We start from the raw sequence: 22239 nt of genomic DNA on the forward strand, positions 1-22239 counted from the left end.
AGCACTCTCAGAAAAAGTAATCCAGCACACAGAATAAACTGAAAAGATACCCAACAACTTATGAAATAAGACTGAGAAAATAACTCTAAAGTGTGTTACTTCACTGACTTATCATATACAATATCTGTAACAATCTGTGACCAAAATCCTAGACAAGAAGTGTGGCTATTTGGTTAGGTGGTTTGGGGAGGGACATACAGACAGACAGATGACATATAAAAGGCAAGTGAGGTGAGTGAGACTGTTCTAAGATACTAGGGGTAGAAGGTAGAAAAGGAGGGGGAAAAAAGAAACCATGATAAACACAAAATTATCACAGAAATAAATTCTAATAAAGCAGTAATTATAAATACATAAATCAACTAAGTTACCCATCAAAAAGCAGATTTATTCTTTTTAAAAATGATGCATTAGTGTGTTGTCTAAGACAGACATTTAAAATAAAAGGAGAAAAAAAAACACACAAATCAAATATTAACCAAAAAGACAGTGGGATAAGAATTTTAAAAAGAAACAAAAGTAAAATTTTATCCCAAATCATCTTAAGGGAAAAATAGTATTACATATGATTTTTTTAAAAAACACAGTTTAAAATTCGTAACAATCATGAACTCATTAACACTTAGCAATATAGTATTGAAATATTTTGAACAAATTAAAGAACTACAAAATATAACAACATATTAACTAGAATATATAATAAAAATATCTCAAAACTGATAGACTGATCAGATAAAAAACTACGCAAAAATATAGAACATTAAAGCTTAAAATAATAGCTGTATGTCAGAAACACCATACCAAGAAAACCTAGAATATACTTTCTTGTTGAACTTATAAGGAACAGTCATGAAAAATTTACCATGTATTGTAGGCCACAAAAAGTCTCAATAAATGCTGAGAAAATCAAAAATCATGAAGTTTCACTCCTACGACCTCCATTATCGAAGTATAAGTTACATTTCTTAAGTACTTAAAGAGTATAAATAAAAATCAAACTATTTTTCAGCAAAATAAAGAGAAGTTTAAAGAATAATCTGGTGATCAAGGGGACAGCAGAAAGGGAGACACTTGGCAAAAAGTCTTTTAAGACTAAACTTTAAGAAGAAAGCTTTAAAAATGATCTTGATTGCAGACCCTTTAGCTGTTTCCTAACAGTTAAGGAGAAGAAATAAACCTTTACAGGGTAAAGTAGAAGTTGCATTGCAGAGAGGTGAATTCTTACATCTCTGCCCTCTTACACGCAAAGCTTACTTCACCATTCTGTAATAAATAGCATACTATTTATGCAATTCCATTTAAGAAAATGTTTCAAACCAGGGTTCCAATGGTTCCTGAACCATACACAGTATCAATGAAAACTACATCTTCATCCAGGTAGACTGAAAAAGACAGTACCCAGATGTCCCTAAATATTCTTTTCACCAACTCTCTAGCAAGCTTATTCTCTAAAGTCCAAAATAATTACTAAAGATACTGACCAAAGCACTAAAAATTCAAAGATACATTTAAAAAGTAGGAATAGAAGAGGGTTATTGTGTTCAAATGTTCAACCACACAGAAAACTCATATCAACTGACAAAAACTAAAAGAGAATTCAGCAGCGTTGCCCAAGAGGTGTCAATATTTAAAAATCAACAGTATCCCTCTGTATCACCAAAAATAACTAGGAAACGGAAAGTAAGGTAACATCCACAAGAGTAACCAAAAGTATAAATATCTTAGAGTTAAACTAAGGAAAACGCATGAGGCCTTAAAAGAGAAACATTTTAAATATCATTAAAGGACTTAAGATCTAAGTAGAAATATTAACATTACTAGGTGGAATGACAACACTGCCTCACTCATTCACTCCAAATTAGTCATTTCTTAGATGAAGACAAGGTTCCACAACATCATATAGCTACTGTACTCTATTGCCAGACCATGGATCTTAAAAGCCCTGTAACTCAAGAATCAGGGTCCCTCCCCCCAACTCTGACATAAGGCTTTACTAGATTTTCTGCTAGAATGCAATGGGCAACAGGGACTCACCTGACTGCTACTGTTCCTGTTTCCGTGAGTTTTCCCAGTGAATGCTGCTCTAGAAAGCCTGATGTGCCTGACCATTCTACCTTGTTTGTAAGATAGATACACATATATACATAAATATATTAAATATATTTATATAAAAATTTAACTCCATAAAAAATAAACTAGGATTCATCAAAGAAAATAAAAACTTTTGCAGCCATCAGTACTATCTGAAGTCTAAAGATAAATGCTAATTTCACCTCTCAAATGATAAACATATTTTAATGTATATTTAATATTTTTAAAAATTCTAACCTGCAATGTTTTCAAGCGTTTAGTAACAGGTAACTCATCTACTTCCAGAATAAAAGCTTCTACTGCCACATACAGCTTCTGTTGCACTTCATTTCTTTTGGCAATCAAAACAGTCCCTTCATTCTGGAGGAAGTAAAAAAGAACAACCAACTTTAATTTATAATTTAACACACTGACCTCTATGAAAAAGACTAATCACTTAAAATTAGTAAAATTTAACATTACATTCTCCAAATACAGTAACATTTAGGACGAACACTATCTCTCCTTAGATCACCAAACTGACAAAGAACTTTCTTTTCCTTAATTCGAATTAAGATTTAAATTCATTAATCCTGCTCCACTGATCTTTATTTTTTCCAATTATATCTGCGGCAACAAAATTTTTGCTTTTCTTAAGGAAATTATACAGGTGCCTATTATTAATTACACACTGCCTCCTTCCTAGTTCCATCCCACCCTCAATTCCTTCAGCTACTTATTCTTCAAGATTCAGTTAATCTCCACCAGGATAAAATCTCCAATTCACCCGAGAAGCTATGTTTGGAAATAGATACGAGAGATATTCAAGAATCCTATGCATTATCTCTACTACAGTACTTACCAAACTATATTAGAATTATCCATGTATCCATCCCACACCCAAGGAAGACAGAGAGACAGGACCATGTCTTAACAAATTTGTGCCTCCACTACCTATAACAGCATCTGACACATACACTTAAGAGCTTGAATTTTAGAATATTCTTTTTTGGGTAAGCTTGACTAGACCACTTCATAACTAATTATAAAGACAAAAGAAAAGAATCTCTTTCACCAAAAGTACACATGGCAATCAAGTTAAGTAACTATGCAAAATATTCATAAATGAAAATAAAAACACTAAGATCCAAATTAAGTACAATAAGGAAAATAAAATGACAGATTTACTTGAGTGACAATTATGACTCTGTATTTATCCAATAATCTACTCTTCTATCTGTCAAATAAACTTTAGGGCAGTGAAGCCTAAATTAAGTCCTAAAAGATCAGCAGTAGCAAACATAAGTATTTGCTTTTTAAAAAAATCACATTTGTTCTACTGGAATACCAAGTCCTAGAGATACATTAAGCCCCCTCCCTCTTTGTCCTGAATCACTTTCCTATGCTCAAAAGACAAAAAAAAAAAAAGTTAAAAAAGCAGTTCTTTTTCATCTTTTAATCCTATGACATGAAAATACATGATGAAGTCATGATGAAGTTGGCAGTACAGTTTAAATGGAAATAGAATGCACTTTGTAATCAGACATACCTGGGTTCAAATTCCAACTAACATTTAGAACTATGTAATCAATATTGAGCAATTTCCTTAAACCCTGGGGGCCTCAGTTTCCTGAGGAGCAAAAATGCCCATTTTAAAAGTTAGTATAAGAAAAAATTTATAAAGTACCTGTAATGTTGCCTGTGTTTCACCGAGATCCAAAAATTATTACTTCTGTCAATTTTTTCCTTCCATAAACAGAAGCCACCAGTTAAGGTCTAATATGTAAAGTAACTCAAACCTAATACCTTCTCCAAATTAAACATTCCTGGCATTTCCGAAGGCTAGCTAACCTGTTTACTTTTCTCATTCAGAACCAGTTAGGCTGCCAGCTTGCCAACGTAGGTATGAAGAGGGTATAAGACTTTCAAGATACAATCCCCAGAGACAGAAATCACCAATACTTAAGATGGGACAACTCCAAACACAAGTATAGTGCTCCAAGGTACTAAGAAAAGCTATGACTGATGTGCCAAATATCTTTATATGAAAAATAAGATGCTCTACTGAGTTCATACAAAAAATAAAGAAAATTCCAAGAAGAGATAAATACACTTGTACCTACATTAATAAAGAATTCACATGAAATATTCCATTCTTTATGCCCCTCGCCAACGTACAAATCATCTCCTCTCAAAAATGGATGACTTAGATAGCATTCAACAGTAAGGCAGAGTCCTATACTGCAGCACAAAACACCCTACTAAGACCAGAAGACAAGATCCACATTAGCAGGTGTGGGAGCCACCCTGGTTTACAAGACTTATGCCCCTTGAAAGCTATAAAGCATAGCTTCCAGGGCCCCTCAAGGGGTATGCTCAGCTCAGTCGAGATACAAATTACCAAATCAGGGGTTTTATTTACCTAAACAATGTTGCCAGTAACATGATTGAAATGTCATTTTATCAAATTACCAAGGAAACAGAGAGAGGTCAAATTCTCATGCAAAAGGGGAAAAAGAATTTATTAACCCTTTATCCAAAATCACTACTTATCTACCCAACCTTTCTTACAAGGCAATAAAAGAAATCAAGTTATTAATATGAAGACACTGTAAAAGTTGAAGATTTCATATAAAGTATTGTTACAATATCTGCAGTCCTACTTTCTTGAAAGATAGTATCTCCTTATGTTTAACAGATAAAAATTATAAGAGAGAAAAATTCTTGACCCACCATATTCTGACAAGTTTGAATCTTCTCCTGAGCCAGACTGTATTCTGCCCAAATTAGCTCTAATTCATTCAAAGAAGCTGGGGTAGTAAAGCAGTCTTCTTCCAACACTTGTATAGCATTTGAAAGGTCATTTCCAAAACGAACGCTGATATTGACACGTCTATTTTTTTTTAAATAGCAAAAAGGAAAAGATCAAGAAATTTTAAGATGGTATGAGAAAAAAATTACATTTAGATAGTAATGGTCTAAACTTACTATTTACAACACTGACTATGAAGAAGTACTTTTTAAAATTATATAAACTCATAAATAACTTTGATACAAACTTTTAATTAAAAATATATTTGGGAAAAAAATTAAATTTTTTTCCAAAATCCTTTATATAAAAAGACAATTCAAAAGTCTGCAGAGTGCGGAGGGATATAGCTCAGAGTTAGAGTGCATGCATGCATGAGATCCTGGCTTCAAACCCCAGTATCTCCATTTAAAAAAAAAGGTAGGGAAAAAAAAGCCTGCAGAATTTAAAAATGGTATCAAATTAGATTTGTAAATACTTCTTTAAAATTTTGATACTTAAGCCAATCTTGCTTACCAAGTCCTTGTACCCTAATAAAAGCAAACTAATATCTGCAGAATTTAAAAAAAAAAAATCCAAAAAACAAAGCAATCAGAAAGGTCAACTAGCAAAACCAACAAGGCCCATTATATTCTTTTTTCGAGCTTCCAACTAGACTGTCACCATTCTAGTAGTGCATTATTTCCTCAAATATCAATTAAAATAAATTCAACTGTTTTGATCCAAAGTCTTTCTCACAGCTTTGCCAGTGTAGTCACTTGGATTTTTGGTAGGGCATTAAAAGCTGATTAAGTTCTAGAGAGACCAAGTTACTCAAACTATTTAGAGATTTATAAACCAGATGCCAACTGACAGATTTATACTGGAGAACATAAATTTCCACTGGACGAAAAACCAACATGCAGTATTAATTCAGGACATCTTCTTAGTGTTTCAAAGTCTGTGAGAAAATGAATTACTGGCTTAAGTTGTATATATAGCACAAAAAAAGAACCAGGTTGTTTTGAGAACTATTTTTTCCACATTCCAGAAAAGGGTGAAAAATTATCCCTAACCAACAATAAAGCAATCCTCTATAAAGTAAAATACCTACATCATTCATATACAGAGTCTGAGATATGCTGAATAAACTCTGCACAAGGCTTGCTAACCAATTTCTTCTCTTCTGACTCCACAACGATCACTTTTCTTCTAACCCTATGAAAATGACTTTTTCTTTAGACAGAGTATAAGTAATCTAGATTACTGAAATCTTTATAGTTATAGTACAAGCCTGAAAATAACCCCAAGCAAAGCAACAGGACACAGTAGTTTCCCATTAAACTACCACTTAGAAGTTGTGTTGATTTTTTTATTTCATTCTCATAGATGACTTTAGGACACTATCATTCCACATAGTGACAACAGAACACCAACAAAAACACTACAAATAAATTTGTCTCAGGAGTAACTATTTTTAGTTTCCCTCTTTAAAGTAATAAAAATACAAATATTGAATTTCAAAGCAAAAATAGTAGGCATATAAACAAAGCATCAACTGATTAGCATATGTTTTAAACAATCCTTCTCAAAAATATGCTGTTACCTACCTAATTTCTTTCAATAGTTCAACCTTAGCTGCCAGATTTTTCATTCTGGTACCTACATGAGTCTTCAGAGTGCTCTCTAAATGTTTAGTCAAATCCATCATAGTTGCTTTCTCTTGCTGAAACAAAGAACAAATACATCTTAGACCCAAATAGGAAACTAAATTTCTACTGTTATTTAAATGATTTTTAGGCATAATTAAAATTTTAGAGGTAAAAAAATAATAGGCCACAGGATGACAAACACTGATTTCCCTATTAGATGGGGTCTGAAAAAGATCATCTATTCCAGTCTTCTGCCTTCACACAGATTAGACACTCTTATAGTTCATCCTAATAAGAAGCCAAATAAAAATAAAATTACATATATTATATGTCTTAATTCTTAGATTTTAAAAAGACAAATAGAAGATTCCCTCAGAAACCAAATAATTATCAATGAGAATTTGTTTTCTGATAAAGTCTGATGTCATTCTGCATTATGAAAGAATCTAAAACATCATTTCCTTGACCCAAGCTACATTAAACTCTCTGATTCTGAGTGGTACCTCAAGATATGTCTAGTATAATTATCCAAAACAGTATATAGAGCAGTAAGATAGATAAAGACGTATTAATTTTATTCCAATTGTACTACAAATTGGGTATTACATAGTTAAACACAGAACATTTACTCAACATTTAAACAACATGCTCTCCAGTGTTCACATTCTCTCCAATCCTTCAGTTAAATAAAAAGACAGAGCTAATGTATTCTTACTAATAGTAAGTGTATTAGCTATCAGTAAGTTACAGTTGGGAATGCTCATGGCCTTCTGCTCCCATTTGCTGAGTAGGACAACCATGAAGCAGCAGTTATGTTTGTTCTTAAATCTATTTCTATCCACTGTAATTGCTATGATAATTACTCCAAAAGTTATATAAATCTAAGAAACAGAAGTAGGAAAACAAATCACTGAATCTTTGAAAATGTGTTTAATGCTCTGCAAAGTCTCCATAAAAGCAAATTTTTAATACAAATTGCTAATGGATTATATGTGGATGAGAACTACAAAATACTAAGGAAAAGAATCATTCAAATCTAAAAGAACTAAAAAAAAAAAATCTAAAAGAACTGTCAGCTTATATTTTTTCTCAAATATCTTGAACTTACTAATCCACTTGTTAAAAAAAAAAGCTGGAAATCAGATGACAAAAATTAGCACGGTTTTTAAGACAAGAACAAATAAGACAAACAGAAAAGATGGCAAACTTGAATCCAACCACATCAATAATTATTTTAACTGAAAATTAGCTAAACACTCCAATTAAAAGATACTGAAAGATTATCAATCTGGATGAAAAAGCTTCGACTCAACTATATGCTGCTTATAAGAAACACTTATTAGATACATAAAGACAGATAAAAACTGAAGGATGAAAAATATATACCAGGCAAACATTGCTATATTAATATCAGGCAATGTGGACTTCAGTACAGGCAGCATTCTCAGCAACAAACAGGGATATTTCATAAAGACAAATGAGTCAATTCATCAAGAAGACACAATTCTAAATGTGTATGCACCTAATAACAAAGCTTCAAAATCACGAAGTAAAACCTGACAGAATAAAAGGAAGAAACAGACAAAAGCACAATAACATTTGGAGATTTTAACACTCTTCTCTCCGTAACTGACAGAACAAGTAAACAGAAAATCAGTCACAATACTAAAGTCTTGAACACTATCAACTAGTTTGACCTAACACTTATAAAGCATTCCACTCAACAACTGTAGTATACACATAATTTTTAAAAGTACATGGAACATTTCCAAAGACTAAACAAAATGCTGGGTAATAAAACAAATATAAGTAAATGTAAAAGGACTGAAACCATACTGAGTATGCTCTCTGATAACAAGAAAATTAAATATCAGTAACAAAAATATACTGGGGGGAAAATCTCCAAATATGTGGAAATTAGGCAACACACTTCTAAACAGCTCATGATTTAAAAAAAAAAAAATCACAAGGGAATTTTTTTAAATGTTTGATTGAATAATAAAAACAGCATATCAAAATTTGTGGACTACAAATAAAGTGGTGCTGAAAGGGATTTATCTTTAAACGATAAAAGAATAAAGAATAAAAACAATGATATGAATAAAAACATAAATAAAACAATGATATGAATTTCCATCTAAAGGAGCTAGAAGAACTAATTAAACTTTAAAGAAGGAAATATAACAATAAGTAAAGGAATCAATAAAGTAGAAAATAGACAAACAATAAAGAAAAAAAATCAACAGAACCAAAAAACAGTTCTTTGAAAACATTAAGAACTTCCAGTTTCCAGCCCAGTTATGTTAAGAAGAAAAGTCAACAGTCAGTCCATCCTAACGATAAGTAAAAAGTTAAACAAACTGAAAAATCAACAACTCTTCTTAGATCTTTTGGAGAGACAAAACAGGCAAATAAAGGCAAATCATAACTTACTGAAGCAGCAACCCCCATACTATCAGGGAACTGGTCTGGAGTAAGAGAACCACAACTGTAACTGACAGATTGGTAAAGGTTCAGTGTGAACAACACTGAAAGTTAAAAACTCCAAGGGGACCCCATCATCAGGATGCCCCCACATTTCTGAGTTTTATCCTCCTGGATCTCTACCAGGTCTTCACAGTAAATATAAAAGAAAAATCCCCTCAAGCTTCCAGCAGGGGTAGCAAAGAGGAACCATTCTGAAATATGCCAGAACATTCTATACTTAACAAGATCTGCCCTCAGGGGAAACTAAACAGAGCCTAACCTGCTAGAGTTTTATCCCTGCCTAACTAACTTGAGGGAAAGGAAAAATCTAAATCCAGCCCACTTTTGCCATTCTGTCCTTTCTAAAGGGAGTGGGGGAAAATGAAAGGCATGTGTGAAATTCAGTCTAAAGGCATAGGTTTACTAAAAGACTGTGACCTTTCTTAGTCTTTCAGGACTATAAGACACTTCTCCTTTCCCCACACCTAATCACATTATTAAAGTCCTATTTATAGCAGTTCCTTTTACCCAGTACATCATGCCCAGCTATCAAGGAAAATTATAAGACATGTTAAAAGACAAAAAACACAGTTGGAAGAGACAAAGCAAACATCAGATTCAGATATGGCAGGAATGCTAGGACTATCAGACCAGAAATTTAAAACATATGATAAATATGCTAAGGGGTCTAATAAGTAAAGCAGACAGCATGCAAGAACATACAGGCAATGTAAGCAGAGAAAGAAATTCTAAGAAACAAACAAAAAGAAATGCCAGAGATCAAAAACACTGTAGACAGAAATGAAAAATGCTTCTGATCAGGATACTAGATATAGCTGAGGAAAGAATCTCTATAATCCATGATACATGAATCCATGTATTCACAGAAAGACTTGTACAAGAATATTCACAGTGGCTTTATTCATAAGGGCCAAACAATGGAAACAATCTCAATGCCCATGAACAGGAGAATGAGTAAATAAACTGGTATACTGATAGAATGGAATACCACTTGGCAATAAAAATGAACAAACAAGATGAACATGCTTTAAGTGAATGAAGCTAAACAAAACACAATATAAATTAGAGTATTATTCCATTTATATGAAGTACAGGACCAGGAAAACAAAATTATGGTTACATAAATAAGAATAGTGGATTCCCTAGGCGGGGAGAGGGAGAGAGAGGACAGGCTGGAAAGAAGCACCAAGGAACTTTCTGGGGTTGAAGGATATGCTTTACATCTTGGACAGGTAAAGTAGATGGCCTGAATCCATCTATTCTCTTCATACAAGGGGACCAGGACACCCATATAGAAGAAAAAAAAAAAAAGGCAGGTGACTAATCTAATCTCCTTGTCAATTAAATCTCAAAACAAAACAAAAACAAAAACAAAAAAAGACTGTTTTCTAAGAGGAAGAGACCTTATCCCTGAAGTGCCCTTACCAGTATGTCCCTGGCGAAAGGATCAGTTATAATGGATAGAACCCAAGATTATGGATTTATTATCCCCAAAGAATGTCACATATGAATTTAAAGATTGGAGACTGAGATTGAGTTTAATTTTCAATGGTCAATGACTTAACCAGGCCAATGGAATGAAACCTTGATTTTAAAAAAACTCAGAATGATGCAGTTTGGGAGAGCTTCCAGACTGGTGAATAAATTCATGTACTGGGAGAGTGGCAGGCCAAGAGACCTCCCTATCCCTTTCCCCACCTCCATCCCCATCATAACTTCCTCTATGGGGGGGATTTTACTTGACTGTCCCTGAATTATATCCTTTATAATAAAACACTAACCATAGTAAGTATAGTACATTCCTGAGTTCTGTGAGCTGTTTCAGTGAATTTCTGAATTGAGGGCAGAGGATAGGGGTGGGTCATAGGAACCCTCAATTTTATAGTCAGCCAGGCAGAAGTAGGGTAGCCTGGCACCTGATTGTGGCTGGTGTCTGAGGTGGGTCAAGTCCTATGAGACTAAGTCTCTAATTTGTGGAGTCTGCAATAACTCCCAGTATTTAGTGTCAAAAATTAATTGTAAGGCATCCAGTTGGTGTTAGAGAACTGAAGAAGTAGTGCTAGGATAACATATTTGGTGTCAGAAAAAACGACATACTTGAAAACCACACAGTATTCTTGAGGGGAAAAAAAAAGCCCTGAATCTGAGCAAACCTTGAGATCTAACTACCATAAAAGGAAATACATGGAGATAAAGGAGCCTGTTAAGCAACACAAGATGCAAGTTAAGCAATTTATGTATGGGCCTAACTGGGATTCTGATTCCAAGAAACCAACCCAAAAAGGACATTCATGAAATAATATGGGAAATCTGAATATTGACTGTATATTAAATGATATTAAGGAATTATTAATTATTAGGTATAACAGCATTATGGTTATGTCTTTTTTTGAAGTTCTTTTCTATTAGAGATACATACTAAAGTATATACAGTAAAATATTATGAATGGGATTTGTTTTAAAATGACTCAGGAGATACAGATTTAAAATAAAGATCGCCCATATATTTAACAATTGTGAAAACTGGGTGATGAATATGTAGGAATCTCTCTTTTAAAAAGGTTTAAAATTTTCCACAGTTAAAAGTTTTTTAAAGAACATAAAAGGAAATCCAACTGTGAAATTATTACTCACAAACATCCAATGAACTTCAAAGATGGTTAGTTTGTAGTGTAAGAAAAAATTTCACCTATAAATAAATATAAAGAAAGAAGGAGAGAATGAAGAGTGGGGAGAGGAAGGGAAGGAAAGGAAAGGAGACAGAAACTTAAACAAACAAGAGCAAGCGAATGTACAGATTTCCTAGTTGGTCATTCTTTACCTTAAGCCATTGAACGTATCATACCTGTAGCTCCTGGGCAGTCTGTTCTACTTTCAATTCCAATGCCGTATACCTTTCAAGAAGAACCTCTTTCTCTGTTTTAAGCTTTTCATTTTCTTCAATCAATTTCTGGTCCTGCTTAATTTTTGCCAGGCTGACATTAGACCCTAAATTAAAGTCACCAACAGCCAAAGTTTTCCCTATCAAAAACAAATTCACTCATTTTAAAAACCAAACTATGTAAGGAAGACAGAGATCAAAATCCAAAATTATCTTGGGGTTTTTATACTATAATGTATTTTAAAGTTAATTTTGAAAACTAATCTAAAACCTTTACCTAGTTCAATATTTTAAAATATTTTTTAAAATATTTTAATGCAAACTAGATTTTATAACTGAAGTCATACTTCAAAAACAATGCCCCCAAATCTCAAAGAAACCATATTCCAATATCCTCATAGCAATATAACTCCAGCAAATACAGCAAAAAGCACTTCAATATCAGTTTCTTCCGATCCCTCCTCCCCACCACCATATGACAGCTTAGTTCCTAAAGCACTGATAAGACCCCAACAAATAGCTATATCATCCAAGACATGGCATCATGGCCTGGATGATGATAATACAGTAGTATGTGAATGATTTGGTACTTTTAAACATCAAACGTGGCTTTCTGATTCAAGTCTGTTATTTGAAATTACCTAAAAAGTGAACACCTTTTGTAATAATCAAATTTCATCACAATAAGTTTTCACAGGAAGAAAAAAGAGCCTCTCTTTCGTTAAAAAGGAAATGTAATTCCCTAAAACTCATTAAAATATTCTTAAAGCCATGGAAAAAAACTTCAAAGCTTATCTGAAATTCTGGTTCTGCCTGAATAATTTAGATTTAGGAGTAGATTTTTATTCTTGATAAATGTATTCTAAAGAGTTGAAATGAAGAGTTTGTATGTGAATTTTAAACAATTCAGGAATGAGTCTTCTTTCAAAATGGCTTTTAATTAAAAGATTTCTGCTAAAGCAGAGAGGAATACATGTTAAAGAAAAATAGAAATAATCACTATCATCCCTTAAAATTAATGACATAGTTGGAGGACTCAAAACCATCAGCCCTGATTTCTACTATGACAAGGGCTTCTACCATAAATAAGAAATAAAGTAAGACTAAAAATCCCACCAGTCTTACTTTGGAAATGTCATATGATTTCCTGTAACATTTTCATTCTTCAAGTCAAGAGCCAACTTCCCACTTAAGCGTCCCTTTGGCCTGCTGAAGGCTGACTGGTTTGATCTATGTCCCCACAAGGGAATGGGACTTTTGAGGTTCCTGAGGACAAGTGGACCAGGATCTGATTTTTTTTCCTCAGAGATGTTAGTACTGGAAGTGAGTTTGCATTTTTCTGCAAATCCTTTCTTAGCCACCTCTTCCCCTATATCCACACTGCCATACTCAGCCTGAGCAATAACTGTTCCATCTTGATAAGTTGCTTTAATTCTCATTTTTATCTCCTTTTCAAAAATCAAGCTCCCCAAAAAGGTTCTGCCCTAAGAAAGACAGGAAAAATGAAGACATAAACCAGCCACACCAACATGTTCCTCTTCACTCATTTTATTTCTCCCCAGTTCTTTCAACAATCATACTTCTTCATTCTAAAATCTCAATAAAAGTGGTCTTACCTTGTTGTTGGCTAAATGCAAACATACTTCTGCATGTGTAGGACTACATTCCAATTACATACTTGCTAAAATCCTTTCCAGAAGTACAGCTAATACCTGTATAGGGGCCATATTTATAAATTCTAAAACATGTACAATTAAATACCCTAGAAAAATTATTTTAAACCAAGAAGATTGTGCTGACCATTTTGGCCCCAACTAACTAAATATAAAGGTGTCTTGAGGAGCTACAGTACATAAAAATGAATTCTGCTATCTAGAAAAGGTGCTCAAATTCAATAAAACTTTAGAAATCATTTTGAGACAGAACCAGGTACTCTTCATTTTAAAGATAAGAGCAGGAGCAAAAAACAAATTCAAAGCATAAAACATCTATAAATTTTTTAAAAATCAGCAAATTAAAATTATGAAATATGAGATGTTAGAAATTCCTAAATTCAAAACCCTCTTAAATAGAATTTTGTTTAAGGGAGCAATGCTTGTACAAGTGGCATAGGAGAAGCCATTAGTAATTAGATAACTTTTAATTATTGATTATCCATCCACAGCACTGATCAAAGATACACCTAAAACATATTTGTAATTGGAAGGTATCTTGAGATATAATTTTAATAAGAACTTGCCTACACCTCTAGAAATTTAAATTCCTCAAATTACTTTCATGTGATCTAGTTTGATAATTCTTCTCTTCTCAAATTTCTGTAAGTTCCTTACCTAATTTTCACCCAGCACTGGAAAGGAAATGAATCATTTCTCAGAATATATAAAGCATAAATCTGAAACAGAAATGGGTACTTCTCAAATTTACTGGGTCTATTTTCTACATCAATAACTAGATTTATTTAAAAGGGAAATTTACTGGTTCCTTGGAATAGGGACCTGATGTAATTAATCTTATGGGCCATATCTCTCTTATAGGGAGGAGCTTTATTTTTAGCTATATTCCCACTAGGTAAATTCGAAAAACAATATAGTTTATGCAAATAAAGCAAACCAAATAGGAAATCATACTAATGATAATCCAGACAACAAGAGCATAAAGAACACATTAAAAACCAGAAAATAAAAGCTGGCCACCTTTAAATTAAAAAAAGAGAGAGAGAAAAATATTTTTCAAGGTCTAGGAAACTAAATAATATTTATAGGGAGAAACTATCAATAGTTAGTTTTTACCTACATAGTAGTATAGCAGGTAGAAGTGAAACCTATGTAGGAGTTCTTAACTTTTTCTATGTCAAGAGCTCCTTTATCAGTCTGATGAACCCTCTGGAACTCTTGGAAAAGTGTTTTTAAATGCATAAAATAAAACACACAGAACTACAGACAAAATTATTTCACCGTGACACGTCTTAAGTTCAGGTTAAGAACCCCTGGGCCTAGAAAGATGCATCTGAAAGGGCAAACTATATAGTCTCAAGGATAGCCAACCATCACTACCCAAAAGAAAAAATATTTTTTTAATCCACAAGCCAAAATGACAATTTCACGTTACCAAAAACAAAGGTTTAATAAATTTTTCAAATCATAAAAATTAAAAATACATACATATTGAGAGACTTGAATTCATCAAGAACACCAATATAGAAAGCAAAGATGGTCCTGAAGGCATCACCAACAAATGAAATCAAGCAGGCAAAGCTAATAAACTCAAAATCTAATTCACTGAAATACATCAGATTAAGATTTTGACCAATCAGAATGTAATTTTTAGTTAACTTCTTTCATACAAAAACCCTGAATTTCATCCTTAATGTTGAAAGTCTACCTAAAATCCAAGTACAACTTCCACCCCTAATCAATCTTAATGGAAGTGACAGTGTCTGAAAATTATTGCTGCAATGTGTGGAATTCTTAACATTTCAAGAAACTCTGTCCTGGGGCAACATGAATTTAACTGGAAATAATCTTCTTTTTACAAAAGTTTCAATCACCCAAAGATGAATATTCTAAAGGTATACCACTCCTTACATAAAAGTTTTTATGCACAAATCTGATTTCTAGATTTTTCTCTGAAGTCAAATTCTTTTTAAGTTATGATCACCAATCACAACTAGTACAAAATTGTTCAATCACATTCTCCCTGAATCATATATAACAACAAAGACAGAACCCTAAATTTGGAATAAAATCTGAGTTCTCCTAAACTCTAACAAAAAAAGACAGAGTAGATGACATGTGGGTATTTTAATATTATAGTTTATCATTAATATATAGCCCATATATGCTTTTTTAATGCCTTAATATTTAATCTTTACAATGAAAAGTGTTATAGTTGCTATTAAATCTGTGTGCTAGAGATAGACCTAGATATGTATTTTTAAGCATATTTAGCTATTTAAAGGGTATAAAATATACCTTTTAAGTAAATCTAGTCATTGGTTTAGAAAATAGAGCTTTCAATCATTAAAAAAAGATGTCACTTTTCTAAGATATATTTCATTTTGTTTTCCAAATTGGTAAGCTTTATTCTGAAGCTTTATTCAGCTTTATTCATTACTTGCTTTCTTAGTCTACCTAATCTTGTCTGGATATATCAGAAGACATGTTAAAAGACCTTTAAACTGTTAAATCTATATTTCAATCTCTAGCTTTCATTCCCTGATTCTACATACAAATTTTCAAAGTAAAAAAGGCATTTAGGACATAATTTAATCTCCTTTGATCTTCAGCAATTTGTAACCACCATTTTGAGTATCAATTTCAACTGTGCTATATAGCATGGGTGTGAAAGTGTTCGTTTAAAAATGTGTTGAAGGTATTTCAGTGCCCAGGACACCCTCTGGAAGCGGCTCTCTTTTTTTTTTTTTTTTTTTAAACTGAATCCCTATCTATCCATTAATTCGTTCAAATACTAGATAAACTGGATGCTCATCTAACACCTAACAGGCAGAAACAGGGAGATTAGGCATAGAGAAATGAATAAAATCTTTTCTCTACCAAGAAAATCTTATCTCCACCAAACTCACCACCTTATGAGGGGAGGAAAAAATTAAAACTCTACATGCCTTACACACTGACCAAAACAGCTACAGCAGAATGAATGGTGGGTATTAACAAAGACTTCCTATAGGCAATTACATTTGAGTCTTGATTTGAGAATTAATGGCTAAACATGGACTTTCTAATCAGAGACATTCAAGAATAACTATTTTTTCCAGAAAACATTCAGTTTGCTAATTAGTTCAACTCTAATCAATAGTCTTTTTACTGGACATAAGCATGCAAATACAAATAGCACCACCTATTAAGAATCTATGAAGCATATAAAACATTCTCAATAACAGAAGTTTCCTTCTTCTGTTCCAAAACTAACTTTTTTAAAAACACCTTTTTCCCTTGATTCATGTTTGTTTCAATCAACATAAATTTTATATCATCTTACTATGAGAAGAGCAATGGACTTGAGCTTTATGACTTTAAGTCATTTAACTGTTGTAAACTCAACTTCTTTATTTGTAAAACAGTAAGGTGAGAGCAGGTGAATTCTAAGGTTTATAAATGTTAAGATTCTACAGTTCTAGGCATGCAAGGAAGTCAAAACAAGCCTCTACATTAGTCAAAACATTTATAGTAAAGAAAAAAGTAATAAATTTTAGATTTTAAACCAAAATTTTAGGGTTTATTTTTACAATAATTTCTATGCTTTACTCTGTTTATGAGACAGAGTTCTAAGAAACTTTTTTTGTAAGTAACTATAGTGCAGATAAAACTACACCCAACAACCTAGAAGATTCTAAAAACAAACAAAAAAAGAGGCCAAGAGAAGGTTTTCAAATTTTACTGTTCCTTCTAGTGCTGATTAAATCATTTTCATTTAAGTTATCTGAGCTGGTAAATAAAATACAAGTGTGATTATTTTGCAATGTAATATTTCCTCAACAGCAGTATGAGATACCAAAAGAACACCATTATTGCACAGATTTTAAAAGGAGGCAGGGTTCCTATAAGACTACCCCTGAAATTATCAGATGTCTTTCAGAATTAGGTTGTTAACCCAAAATTCACGGAAATTATTACAAACTGAAATCTAGATTAGCAGAACATCACTGTCAATTATGACATTAAACAGCATGAGCCTCTGCCAAAATGATCAAATCTAATTATCTACAACTGCACTAATTTAAAATCTGTGATATTTATGGCCAGAGCTAGATTAAAGATCACTTTTTTTAGTAAATACATTCTCAAAAGCAAAAGACAACAGAGTAATTATATTCATCATTTTCTCCATCATGAAAGAGACTATCCTCTCAAGCTTTCACATCAGAAGAAACCACTTACTATATAAGTGCATATATACGCATATATAACAATCTTATCTGATCAAGAATGTTTACCTAGCAAAGATGAGCACAAATATATTACATAACTGCTTTTGAATAGTCTATAATTTCATATTTTTCATGAATTTATACAAGCTTTTATATTAAAGAAAATTAATGGATTTTAACCACTCTTAAGTTTTATTTCAAGCATATAGTTTTACTTTCATTAACAAAAATATTAAAAATAAGGGTCTTGCCTGATCAAACTGGGTAACTTCCTGGCCAGAAGGAATCTGTAGTCCCCAAAGTCTATACTTTTTGGCAACACTAGAAAATTGCAGATCCAAGGGAATCTCAACTATATCAGATCGCTTCAGAATTTCAGTATTGCCATAATCAATATATCTCACCAGACACTGGGGAAAAAAAAATGAGAGAAATACTAATACAGAACTGTACTAGGAAAACTAATACAGAATGAGAGAAATACTAATACAGAATTAAATCTCCAAAGAAACTGCCCATTTGCTCTCTGTTAATTCCCTGTAAATCATGATAGCATTTTACCTGAAACTGACAAAATGTATTCAGGAATGAGAGGTCCAGTAATATCTTCAAAATGAAGAAAATCTATAGTCTATGCGATCCCAGGGATTTCTAGTTCAACTAGGACCAAATAGTACTATGAACAGTACCATTTCTCATTTTTATTCTTTTAACAATAGTATCTAAACAAACATAAATCTATGAAGCTATGATCCTCCTATCTCAAATGTCAAAAAAAATCAATCAACATTCTTAAATTCAAGTTGGAGACAATAAAATCTGAAAAGAAAGGCAAAGTTATGAAATCTCCTCTGATAAAAATTAAACCCACTCCATTTATTAAACAGACCTTCAGAAATGAATCAAATTCACCCTTACCTCCAGTTCTATATCTATATAAAGTGTTTCATCTTATCTCATTACACCAAGAATAATATTTACAAAATATATATATTATGAAATATTTTAAATCCAATAAAATAGACATAGAAAAATACAGTAAAGGAAATCCTAGAGAGATGCTTTTGTACATCCTGCAATGTGCAATTGCCACCAAAACAGCTATTCAGAAACCTAACTCCACAAATTTCCTTAAAAATCTCCTACAAGTTCACAATGTAAAAAATAAAATAGCCAAACACAAAAAAAAAAAATTCATCACGTTTAACCAAGACAGGAGAAAGTGGCAAACCAATTATTAACAATATACACATCAATTAAGTAAAAGATAACTTCATCAAATGTTCTTTTCCTACTCAATCTTAACAGAATGAACTTTTGAATTACTTAGCAAGAACCAAACATAATTGTTAAGAATTGAGGTACCAAGAACCAATTGGCCACCAAAAATAATCCATAAATTATATAATCTAGTCTTGGACAATCTGGAATGACTATATGACAACTTAAAGTCAGAAGAATATTCCTGAGTCTGACCTGGATTTTTTAAGCAATTCAGTTCTTTTGTGTTCTTTAGGGGAACAAAATGTATGTTTTAATCAATCTATAAGTTCATTCCATCAGATTTTATTACTACTATGAATAAGCAATGAAGGGCTAAAATAAGTATCAAAGTTTGGAACCAGGATAAATATTCCTCAGAGCAAGAAAACTGAACACTTGTTCCTGCCTTTACATCACTGATGATTTTCAGTACTTTGCATCTGTACCAACATTTATCTTCAGAAAATAATCCACCATAAATCTACAAAGAGAAAAAGAAAGTAAAATTATTTGGCATCTTAATGAGTCAAAGCATACTTTGTAGATCACAATAATGGCTAGCATTTATTAAGCATTTGCTATACATCAATAAGCACTTTATATATAATAATTTATTTTATTCTCACAACAACCCTACTGAGGCAGGTACTTTGTTTTCACCTTTATGTGCTAGTCATAAGCTAGTAAGCAGCAGAAACAGAATTCAGACAACTGACTTCAGAGTCCATTATGCTATTCTGCCTTTCCAAAATAAAAAAAAGAAAGAAAGAAAGAAAAAGAGAGAAGTGGAAAGATGTAAAAACAGAAAATTCAAAAAAAAAAAAAAAGGCAGAAGCATCAAAGACTTAAAATCATGCTGTTTTAATGTCTGATGACATAACTGTACAATTAATTGTTCTTAAAACATAAACATGCCAAGTAAATGCCACTTAAGTCTAATTCTCAAACATGGTGGGATCCCTATGTCCTATTAGCCAAGAAAGACTTTTATACTTTTTACTTTATATATAAGGATTTCAGCGTTATTATAAATACAAGTGAATAAATAAATAAACATTCAATAAAAGAACAAAGAGAAAAATTTACATACTTTAAGTCTGTGTCTCAACCTCAGCACTACTGACATCTGAGACAGGCTAATTTTTTGGTGGGGGGATAAGGGCTGTCCTCTTTCCTATACATTATAGGATGTTTGGGGATATCCCCTCTAGCCTCTAACTACAAAAGGCCAATAGCACTCACTCCATTGTGACAATCAAAAATGTTTCCAGACATTGCCAAATGTCTCCTGGGGATAGGAGCACAGGATACAAAGTCACCCCAAGTTGATAACCATTTTAAATCACACATTCTCAATGGGGGGAATATTACCCCCAAGGGAATGAAAACTGGTTCTTGGGAGTACGGAGGAGAAACTCAGATATTACAATATTACAAGATATTACAAATTTAGATATTACTTAGATATTAAACTTAGATATTATAGGGTTTATAGCCCTCCAAAGTTCAACCATACCTGACAACATAAACAGATATACAGTTTATCTGTGGTGTTAAAAATCTCATGGGGAGGAAACCCATTAAAGAAAAAAAACACTTTAGAGGTCATAACAAAACAAAGGTTAAGGAGCATGGCTTTAAGCGATGGAGTATAAAATTAACTTTAAGTATATCATTCTGAACTAGGACAAATTCATAGATTTTAAAGCAAAAGGAATACACACGGTGAAACCTAAAAATCCTTAACTCCCCACAGCAACAAAGTACAAATCAATTTAGACATACAAATGGATATCTAACAAAGCAAATGCTACAAAGGACAAGAGTGTTCAATTAGCACTTAACTCTGGCTCCCTCCGCTAACATTCAACAACTGGAGTGCAAGAGAGAGCACAAAATGGCGTGGTACTCTCTCCCAACCATGTCTTTATTTTTCAGCAAGAAAACAGGTTTAGTAGCAAAAATAGCTGATAATCAACAGTCCTATCTAATTTCAAACTTTGCAAAGGGTCACATTATCTTTAGTTAAGACTTTGTAATAATAACATCAATATAATTAACAATTCAATATAAGGTAGGTGACAGAAATGGTATATCACTGTAACACAGTGTAGGTAGAAGTGGCGATAAGTGTATCCAGGAACAGAGCTGGGACCCGACCAAACTGAGGAATCTAAAGTTCTTGGCTCTGTCAGTATGAATAATCACAACAACCATCAAAAATACAAAGCATTCCCAAACAGGTTTATTTGTCTTGAGAGTATAGTCAAAACTATATATTCACCCCTACTGGGCCTGGTCCCAATTTCCTCCCACAACTCCACAATTCAGACCCCACATCCTGGCTACATGGTAAGAAAGAGAGAACCATTCAATCACTAAGGAAAATTTACAAAGTATAATCCATTCATGGATAATCAGAGCAGCTAAGCAATAATGAGAAGTATCTATGGAAACAGTGTGAATTTTTTGTAAACCAAGTAATTTATTTTGCAGTTCAAAAGAAGAAAAACAAGTACATCTTAATTTATAACACTATTAAACATAGTCATAGACTACAAGGATGTTTTAAAAAGAAAAAAACCTAAAAACTTCATAAATTGCATTACTTTATCCATTCTGAGGCTAGCTCCAAGCTACATTCCTCCTTTTCTTCTAAATTTCTTCTTTTTACACATTTTTATATAGTGCCATTGGGGTTTTATAATTATTTTTAAATAAAACTAAATAAAGGCACATTACTAAAAGAAAGTCAAAGTATATCAAAAGAGGTAGAGTAAGACTTCCTTTCCAACAGTCTTTAACATGCACCTCCTGCAAATAATTCTACATTTACACTGATTTCACAGGACACAAGGATTTATGCTTTTTTATTTACACAAGTATGCTCATTTTAAATACACTATTTTGCACCCAAATTCCTCAAAATACAGAGCTCTATCTCCCTCATTTAAATAACCAGGCTTGGAATTAGGTTAAGACAAGCAAGGCACCCAGGACACAAGATTTAGAGGCACTCAATCTGAGGTACCAACCCTGCGCTTGTGTAAGTACCTCCTTAAATTTTGCACTTGCCTTACCCTAGTTATCAGCCCCCGAGATGATAACTTAATATTCCAAAATAAGGATCTACCAGAATTCATTAATTATTCCAATATATGGTAACAGTTAAGAAAGTGAGCTGTGAATTTAAATATTTGATCTGCCATGA

At 32.6% G+C, this 22239-nt stretch overlaps 1 protein-coding gene across 1 annotated transcript in view; it reads right to left on the minus strand.

Moving 5' to 3' along the window:
- Positions 1–22239, minus strand: part of STK31 (serine/threonine kinase 31) — a 65088-nt gene that overhangs the window by 33389 nt on the left and 9460 nt on the right. The window contains 7 exon segments of the mRNA XM_032483849.1: positions 2329–2451; positions 4804–4963; positions 6469–6584; positions 11843–12017; positions 13004–13362; positions 18017–18175; positions 19435–19509. Coding sequence (XP_032339740.1) covers positions 2329–2451; positions 4804–4963; positions 6469–6584; positions 11843–12017; positions 13004–13362; positions 18017–18175; positions 19435–19509 — 1167 coding nt within the window.

This window comes from Camelus ferus, chromosome 7 (genome assembly GCF_009834535.1).
Source record: "Camelus ferus isolate YT-003-E chromosome 7, BCGSAC_Cfer_1.0, whole genome shotgun sequence".
NCBI lineage: Eukaryota > Metazoa > Chordata > Mammalia > Artiodactyla > Camelidae > Camelus > Camelus ferus.